Source organism: Chelonia mydas, chromosome 1 (genome assembly GCF_015237465.2).
Source record: "Chelonia mydas isolate rCheMyd1 chromosome 1, rCheMyd1.pri.v2, whole genome shotgun sequence".
In the NCBI taxonomy this organism is placed as follows: Eukaryota; Metazoa; Chordata; order Testudines; family Cheloniidae; genus Chelonia; species Chelonia mydas.
In genome coordinates, this window is record NC_057849.1 from 215,178,582 (window position 1) to 215,188,428 (window position 9,847).

The 9,847-nt window shown below is 46.5% G+C and overlaps 1 protein-coding gene across 1 annotated transcript; it reads right to left on the reverse strand.

The window, feature by feature from the left end:
• Nucleotides 1-1,818: 1,818 nt before the first annotated feature.
• Nucleotides 1,819-9,136, reverse strand: LOC102933773 (C->U-editing enzyme APOBEC-1-like). The gene is made up of 5 exons (XM_043523150.1): nucleotides 8,958-9,136; nucleotides 6,813-6,843; nucleotides 5,923-6,323; nucleotides 4,715-4,836; nucleotides 1,819-4,172 (listed from the first exon to the last, which is right to left on the reverse strand). The coding sequence occupies exons 1-5, from the start codon at nucleotides 8,977-8,979 to the stop codon at nucleotides 3,957-3,959; spliced, it is 792 nt and encodes a 263-aa protein (XP_043379085.1). The 5' UTR covers nucleotides 8,980-9,136; the 3' UTR covers nucleotides 1,819-3,956.
• Between the last annotated feature and the right edge of the window lie 711 nt (nucleotides 9,137-9,847).

Genomic DNA, 9,847 nt, shown 5'->3' on the forward strand with positions numbered 1-9,847 from the left:
TGACCCCATCCAGAGTAGAAACAGAGGTGAATATAATGTAATAACTTTGCATTTAATCCCCAAGGATCCCAAACTCTTTTATAGACTATAAATACACAACAAAGCCTGTGTCTTGGCAGGGGGTTAGACTAGATGACCCTTGCAGTCCCTTCTAACCCTATGATTCTAATATGGGTGTCACTTCACCGATGATATTCCCTATGGAGATACTGGGGAATTGATCCTAGGCTTCCTTCCTTATTTATAAGTTGGATCAAGCATTAATTCTCAATGGAAATTCCAGGGGATCTACCCCAGGCCTTGTTTGTGAGTTAAGGAAGATGCCGGTGTTGTGTAGGTGAATCCTAGAGGTATGCTCCCTATGGAGATCCCCGGGGAAAGCCAGAGCACTGAACCTGTAATGTCAGATCAAGCCCTCATTCCACCTAGTCTGGTAGCTGTCATGCTGCAGTGGCCAACATCACGCAAAAGTGCCCACGTTGCACCTGAAAAACTCTACAATGCTGTAAGTAGGAGAAAAATTCCTTCCTGACACCCCTTCATCCCACTCTCTGCTATGCATGACAGCTGATGAGTAATACTGTCATTTTAGCTGGCTTAGGCACAATTGTCGATCATGGTCAATAAAGTATCCAGTCCTTTTTCAAATCCAGCTCATGTGTGCTGTCAGTGCCACCCTGAAATACACACGTGTGCTCCTATTGGGTTTGGCTTCTAGAAAATCTGTCATACAATTACATATGCAAAATTTCACACACATTTCCATGCTTAAATTGCATATTCCATTATCACAAATGCACATGTGAAAGGCTAGACGCATCTCTTGTCATTTGTAGGTGTAATTAGCCAGCCTGCCTGCACAATCATGGTAATTACTCATGTGTTACTTACACAAGTGTGCCTGCATTTTTGTGCATGCAATTTTGGTACTGACATTTTGCAAATCAGGCCTTTTGGGCACATTGACATAATTTTCATAGCTGACATACGCTTTATTACATTTCCAACTGAGATGTAACTCCTCCAAGAAATAGCTAAATCTAAAAGGATGTTTAGGAAACACCTCAGGAAAGAAAAAAGGAAAAGAACAACTATTTGGGGAGTGCTATATAAAGGATATACCTAGCAGTATATATGTGTGTACAGCTACCTAATAGAAAGAGTGCCATCTACTGTCTGGCCCATAAAAAAATCTAGCATTGTTCATACATTTGTAGGTTAAATAAAATCGTTGTTAACTGCAAATAGCTTCCTGACTTAAGACAACAGTAGGGTGACCAGATGTCCCAATTTTATAGGGACAGTCCCACTGGGGGCTTTTTCTTATATAGGCTCCTATTACTCCCCACCCCCATCCCGTTTTTTTACACTTGCTATCTGGTCAGACAAGAGTAACCAAAGCACAGTCATCAAAAAGCAGGAAATTCACAACTTTTCAAGAGCTGCACACATATTACTCCTGGTCATTGTTGTCAAGGCTGATTCCCCACTCTGGCACTTCGAGTGCAGAAGGTGGGGGCCCGCAAGGATTCTAAAAATTAATACTGGCCACTCCAGGCTTGTATTAAACTCCCAAGGTCACAGCTTCTCTCTGACCTTTGATGGGTAGATGCTGCCACCACCCAAATGCAAAAAAAAACCCTTTGAACCCAGGAAGGCGCACCTGGGAATTCCTCCCTGTGGGGTACCCTCAAGCCCTTTCACCCCCACTCTGGGGAAGAGCTGAGAAAGAAAAGAAAGGAAATCAGCTGTTGCCGCCAGCTAATTAAACAACATGTGCACGAACCTCTTAGGACACAAAAACCCAATCCTGTTCTTAAAAAAGGTAAATTTTTATTAAAAACAAACAAAAAAAGAAAATACATCTGAAATTTACGCTATTGCTAGATTTAAAAAGAGAAAATATAATAATTAAGCATCAAGCATGGTTTTCTTGAGGTCCAGCTTAATGGTTACAAGCAAAACAAAAACATTTGGGCGTTAGCACAGAGGAGTCCACAAACCATAAAGAAATAAAAGAAATAAACCTCATCACGTTTTCCTAGACATTTCCTGATCTATTTACATATTTGGGGTTTTAAATGAGTAGCTTCTAGGTATGATCTGATGATTTTTCATACCTGGCTTAAAGCTTTTTACAGCATAGTTTCAGCCCTGTCCCTGCTCTCCAGAACAACACAGACCGACCAAAGGGGAGTCTTGTTTCAATTTTAAAAAGTTCTAGCCTTCCCGTTGGCTCTTTTGGCCAGGTGCCCACTCACTTCCTTTTACCTATGCATAGCAGTGAGACTTTTTAACCCTTTACAGGTAAAGCAAGTAGAGAACAGCTACCGAGAGGGATTTTATAGCTAACTGGCTGGCTGGATCCATGAAAGGGAGCTCTCCCCCCCTTCATTTATCACAATTGTGGAATATCATTAGGGATCATATTGAAGCAATATGAGCTGAATTACAGCTAAACATTGAAAACACACATTCAAAGCTCTGAGAAATATGTTTTCGGAATGTGTCATTCTCATCACCATTAGTCATATGCTCTTCACCTCCTTGATCTCTGCAAGTGAAGATCTGGTCTAATAAGGCCCTGCCTACATTACAACTACAACCCTCCTGGGGACTCTGTTTGCAACACCATTGCCCCTAACCTGGTTGCCCCTTAACATTGGGCCCAGTTTTCCAACCACTTACCATGTGAATAAATATACTCAGATGGACCATCCCATTGGCTTCAACAGTTACTCAACAACAGTTACTTGTGTATGTGGGATTTGGCTTCTGGGTCCTACTTATAGAGGGGAAGTTAACTGTGTCAGAGTCGTAACGTGGTTATGAAAGTTCTGGCCTTCCCTACAAATTGCAGCAATGATTGTGACTGGTTCAAGGGTCAACTGAGCATGTAGCCAGTTCCCTGGCATGGCTGAATGTTTAGTGTAGATGGGGGCTAAAAACTCATCATAGTCTAAAAGACTAATATTTAGATGTCACCCAAAGCCACTTGCAATTCTGCAGGCTGCTACTCCAATTCACAAATGCACTCACTTTAAAATCTCCACTTTGCATCTCCAGCTTGAAATCATTACTAATTAGGAATCATTGATAAGGCACTAGGCACACCTGAGTTGTATCTATAGTAATGTAATTTACTAAAGCACTCTTCCCTAAATGTACCTAGTACAAGGATTGCTCCTTAGGAAATACACACCTCTTCCTCCTCCTGTGATCTCATTTGCATTGGTAGAAATCTAGAGTAACTCCACTGAATTCAGTGGAGTTACTCAGGATTTACCCCAGTGTAGATGAAAACAGAATCTAGCCCATTTCAGTTAATTGAATTGAAGACATTAGGGTCATCTATCCGTGAGACTGGACCATGGTCCAGGTCAGTATAACGATGATGCCTGTTGACTGGTTGATGGCCAAGTCTTGTAGCTTGGTGTGTAGTTGTAATTGGATGCTTGTAGATAGTTGGTTACTTTTTGGAATGTCTACACTGCAAGTGAAGGTGTGATTGTAGCATGGCAAAGCATATCCATGTTAGCTTTAAACTAGTGAGTACAGGTAACAATAGTAGGGTAGATGTCATGGCATGGGCTTCAGCATGGGCTAGCAACCAGAGTACAAGTGCTCCAGGGAGCCTGTGTATGTACTGTGGTTGCTAACCTGCACTGAAGCCCATGTCATCACATCTACGCTACTATTGGTACCTGTTCTCACCAGTTTAGAGATAACACAGGCATGCCTACCTTTGCTACAATCACAATCTTCACTTGCACTGTGAGATATTCCAAAAAAATAACTACCTGTATACAAGCAGCCAATCATAGCTACACACCAAGGTACAAGACTGGGCCAACCCTTTGCCTTGTTGATGGTTCAGCCTTGAACAATGGTTGGTGCTCCAGGCTAGTACGCTGGTGTAGGCTGTTGATTGACTTGTGTCTAGGCTTGAGCACAGGTCACTGCTTGTGATTGACCGGTGGTCCAGTAAAATACATTGATGGGTACCAGTGCTCAGCTGATGGCCTGGGCCTGAAAATCAGTGGCTGCTGGTGACTGTTTGCTGTGTGGAGACTTTGCCAGAGTATTTTTCTATGAGATTCTTGTAAAACGAGTCGGAAAAAAGGTGAGCCAGTGTAATTCTTCAGCCAAATCTCTAAACAAGGAGGTAGGCCCTGGTACAAACAGAGAAAATGATATTAAAAGAACTTTGGAAGCTAACAATCCAATGGCATCATGATAGGGTCACTTGGACATTTCAAGGGAAGCAGCAACAATAAAGAACCTCTCCCTTGAGCTGCAGTCACTGGCCACTTTTCAACAGTGTTACTGAGAAGAAATTTGAAAGGAAACCCACAAAATACTGAATGGCCCCATGAACCCAGATGGCACTCTCCATGTATTAGAGCTGAGCCATGAAAATGGGTCATCAGAGCCAGAGGAGATGTTGAAGGAGAGACATGAAATGCCACTGATGGGACATAGTCCTCCTTAGGCTAAAGTCCACCCTCCTGGTTTAATCTGGTGCAACCTCACTTCAGTGGAGTTCTGCCCATTTACTCCATGGCTGAATTTGATTCCCTCTGGGAAGAGCCAGGAAGAGAGCTCTGGTCTCTTGACTACCAGTTCTATGCTTCAACCACAGGACCATCTCCTTTTACCTACATGTGACGCTGGATCAATTCTCTCCCCACCCCAGCATTAAGCACCTACCAACCTGTAGGATACACTGGAGTTCAAGCATATAGAATATCATCCATGGAGTGAAGTAGCAGGGCCAGTAAATATCATCTTTTCTGACTCGGTGGTCGACAAATGTTCTCCAACAGTAGTTGTAAGCTGAGTGAATAACAAGATCACTAGTCATGCGGTGAAGGACACAACAAGGCGACTGATACACCAATCATCACCCGCCCTGAGTTTGATCAAGGCAAGGGAGGAGAAGCCTTAATAGAAGGGACACTTGAACTGCTGGTGTAACCCACACATCTCCTGGGTGTGGTGTTCTGTCCCATCTAGTGGCACCGAGACCACTTAGAGAGAGAGAGAAAATGAGTCTGCTCCACAGCCTTAGCTAACAGCCAGTTGGATTTTAGCTCATGCAGTAGAGGCTTGTGCACTAAGCTCCAGAGACCCCAGGTTTGATCCTGCCTGCCCATGACTGCGGTTTGTTGGCGTTACACTGGCACCTGGAGATGCCTGATGTGCTGCGCTGCCCTGCATGAAGCTCCAATCTCAGGCTGAAGGGGGATGTCCTCATTATTGCTCAGGATACAGTGACCCAGGAAGGAGAAAAGAAAGACATGCCCACATGCTCAAAGGTGGAGGGGACGCCTATATACCAAAGACTTCCTGAAACTGGGACAGTGTGGAGATGACACCGAGCTCCTAACGGGATTGGTTTGAGGCATAAGTGATGTAGCCTACAGCGCTGTACCCTAAGAGGGTGCCTCATGAGGGTGGCTCTTGTACCTGTGATGGTTAGGGATCTATCTGACTCCACATAGCCTTAGTGAGGGAACAGTTCTCTCCCAGAGCTTCTCCACCCTCTGGGAAGGGAACAGGCAAAACCAGCAGGGAGAGATGGGGGGAGAGAAAGAAAAAGCAGGGGGCAAGAGAAGCTGCTAAAACTCCATTCTCTCTGCAAGGAGCAGGGAATAGCATGTGGAAATATTTGAACCAACCCATTGACCCCCCCATCCCAACTGCACTTCCCTAGAAATGAATCAATGTTTGGCCAATATGGCAGTGTTTGATTGTGGATTGACCCTCACCAGCTCATTTCACATGGCCATCAAACCAGAATAACTTTCACTCACTACTAGCCTGGGACCTAACTGGCACCAGTGGCCTAGAAGTGAAAGGCTTCATGTCCCATTCCCCAGGGTCCAGAACTGAGGTACCTGTAACCTTGGGAAGTGTTACCTGGCAGGCTCATGATGTAAACGTTCACTCCACTGCTCACCAGGTCCCTGAGGCCTTGTCGGTTCCGTTCATCTCTGTGCCGGAAGAGCCGTCCTATGTAGATTTGCAGGGTCACTTTGGGGTGGGCCCGTAGGAAGTGAACGATCAGTCTGCAACACAGCCCACAGGGGCTCCAGGACAGGAACCAGATGATGGAGCACTGCACTGAAGGCCTGTGGTGTATCTCCCTGAAGTCATTTTCCAGGCAGTTGATTTCGGCATGCTGGGTGGGGGTGTTCGGGCACCACTTCCTCCAGAACTTGGTGCTGCTGCCCCACTTAATTTCATAGAGTAGGTAGGTCACCTTGGGAAATGCGCTGGGGTCAAAGATCGCCCTAAATTCCTTTGGCTGTATCTTCCACCTGAAACCCAGATTCCATCACTGGCACCAACCAACATCTTTAATGACTCCCCCTTGTCTCACATATAGCAAAAGAGACAGAGACGGTGGTAAGGATGGGAGAGGGACAGTATGTATGGTCTTAGTACCACCGCTTTGCGGATGGTCAGACAAGCTGCCTGTATGACTGTGTGTCCCCAGGTCCTGTCTCTAATGACCCCTGGGATATATGATACCTGGGACTTCTGGGATCAGGGGTTCAGTCTGAGCTGCAGCTTTATTGTAAAGGAAGGCAAGAATTCTGTCTACAATAAAGCAAGGCACCATGGCTGCAGCGTACTGCACCAGGACCTACATTGTTATGAAAAGGACAGAGAGAGAGGAGAGTGGAAAGGAAAATAGCAAGATGCTTTTGAGATCGCAGAAGTTTGAGGGGAAGAAAATCCCCCCCACTCCCTCTGAAATTCTCTGTGGCACCAGGCACGTACCAGACTAGAGCTGTCATTCTTACCTGTGGCTAGCACTTCTGGATTGATGACCTTCTGGAAGAGAGAATGGAGAGTCACCTATGAGCTGGTACAAATACAGGGTGGGTTGGGGGTGGAGGTGATTTTTAGGATCCCAGTTCTCACCCCAGGGATCCAGGACAGCATTTTAGGAAATCAGTGACCATTCACACCCACCTATTCCTTACAGTGGAAGTCCAGAGAAATGTGACCCTGTTCCTTCCTAATTGCACCAGCTTTCTGCCATGTATTGTCATTCTTACCTCAGGGGTGCTATGCACAGTGCCACCTGGGGTATATGCTCCTTACACCTAGATAAGGAGTTTAACTGGGTTGGAAATTGGATGGGAGACTACCACAGGCAGCGTTAATATATCAGGAAGCAGTGACTTTGTAGGGGTGCTCTTCTCTCAGAATCAGCAGTGGGGTAGGTGGCTCAGTAGGGGGTACTCTTCCCTCTGAGTCAGCACTGACTCTAGCATAGCACTAGGGGGCGCTGTGCTGCAGGGAGTGGGGTGGCTGGTTCAGTAGGGGATGCTTTCCCTTGTGAGTCACCGCTACCCTGTAACCCTAGTGTGGTGCTGGGGATGGCTCTAGACGAGATATAAAACCAAGGATGGGGTGCTTAGAATCCCTTGACACTCTTTGTAGGAGTAGGAGTGTTAACCCTGGTGTCCTGGCTGAATTCTCATTTGTGTTACGGCACTTTGCCTCCCAACACTTCTCTCTGTAGTTTCAGCTGGCTACTAGATTTTTCTTCACTCACAGTCAGCTGTGTGGTATTTCTGTGCCCTGCTAAACAGTGGCCGTGCTCCACCCCAGAGGTTCTCCTCTGACACCATTTGTACATCAGTGCAACTCCGTTGATTTCAGTGGAGTCCCTCCTCATTTACAGTGGTATAAGAGGAGAATCAGGCCCTTTGCATCAGCTTGTGAAACATTTTGGAAGGGCTCAGCCTGGAAGACATTAGGGAAACTGTTTGTTCTTTGTGATATTAGGTCTTGCCAAATTGCCCCACGTTGCTGACATGGCTCCTCCTCCCCGTGCTCTCAGTCTCTCCTTGCTGTCTTGATTTTTCTGTGAGTCCCTTTCTCCAGGACCTCTCATGTATCTCTGAGCTCCCAGAATGGAGCTGCCATCCTGCTCTTGTGCAACTAGTTTGGTTCGTAGGAACCTTGAAGGCGATAGCTGAAAGAATGAAAATATAGACCTAGTGACCTTGGTTCCCAGGCCTGGGATGAAACATCTTGGCGCCTTTGCAAGGGGATTAGATAAAGTTCAAAGGGAGTTTAGGAAAGCTCTTGGTGTGTCAGATTTTAACCCTTTTTGTCCCGGACCAAAGTCAGTTTTCCCTACCCTACTTGCAAGAGGGACACTTAATAGCAGTGCTCCCAATGATGTGGGTACATGACTGCTAGGAGCTGGACCAGCTAATTCACAGACATAGAACTATGTTCACTCTTGTACAGGAATACAAAAATAAATACTTTTCTTTCAACACTGGCTGCCACGTAGCCATGACATGGTTATAACCAGCCTGGGGCTGCATCAGAAGCAATGCCCTAGGAATGAAAGTCTTTGTATCCCAGCCCCCAATCCCCGGGCCGTCCAGTCTTCTTCACCTGGTGCTGGCTCAGGCCCAGTGCTCCAGACAGGCCTCCTCTCCCATTCCTTGACCCTCTTGGATCAGCTGGTAACCCTGCCACCCCCCACTACTACCTGTGGCTGGCTTGCATTTCATACCCCAGAGATGATCTCTGCACTATTCCAATCTCAGTTCCCCTGAGTCAGCCACTCTGCCACCCTCCCTTGAGACTTGTGTTTTCAATAATTTGCATCCTTTAGGGACAAATCTTATCACACATTTTATACCTAGGCATGCAAGCATAGATACATACATACACCCCTGCACCCAGAAACACATACACAGAGATAAAAATACACACCGATAAAATGTTTGCATTATACAAAGAACCCCACATCCAAACATCCACTCCTACACATCCCTGCGTGATCACAAGTGCTCACAAACACATGTAAACATACAACATGCACACACATACACAATCACTCACCTCAAACAATCACACAACACGGGTACACATAGACAGACATACACATACATTCTCTCTTTCACCTACACACATACCTGTCTCTGTGGAAGCAGTCATGGCTTCCTCTCCCTTTTTTCTAGCCTCCTAGTCTGTGGGATGGTCTTTTTCTCTCTTAACTGAGACCCTTTATCTCTTTCAGTTCCTGTTCATGAGAGCTGGCCTTGCTCAGAGCAAAGGGACGGTAACCACTCAGTGCCCTGGAGACTAGACTGCAGGGAACAATCTTTCCCTAGCAGCGGAGGGGCTGGGGGCTAGTGGGAGGAGCATGGGAGGGAGTGGAAAAAGGGAATGGATAGGTGACCTGAGAAGTCTTCCCCATTTCTAACCTCTTTGGCTGTCCTGGAGGGAGGGGAGTTTTGCCAAGTGATGAAGGACAGGGCAGGGCCACAGAAGGCTTTCTTTATACAGGCAGAGAAGTATTTGTCAGCCTGTTCTCTTTCTTTGCCCCTTTTCCAGTGAAGGCAGCCTGGGACCAGATCCATTCACAAGCACCTGCCTTCCCTCCTGAACACAGAGGTTGCTGTGGCCACACAAAGGGTACCTGCCATCTGGCCTTGGTGCCTTTATGGCCTGTGCATTGGGGAGAACTGCTCCAGCAAAGCTGTAGGGAGGCTTTACTCCCTGAGAGAGAAGAGCAGTGATTTATTTGGCAAGGAGGGGCGTCTCTCCCACCCTTTCTAAATCAGTCGTTCGCTGGCTCTAGACATTCCAGAGCTCCCCAGCTCTGGGTGCTGCATCTGCCCTCCCCTCCTGCCTGGGGGTTTGCTGGTTTCCAGGGTCATTTGGTCAACATACAGTGATACATTATCGACCTTGGTCTGCAGATTGGAGACCTTGGTGTGGCTCCCTCTCCCACACAGTGCCAGGAATGCCACAACCATAAATCACTGGGGTAGAGGAGGGGAGAAAGGAATAGTCACTGGAA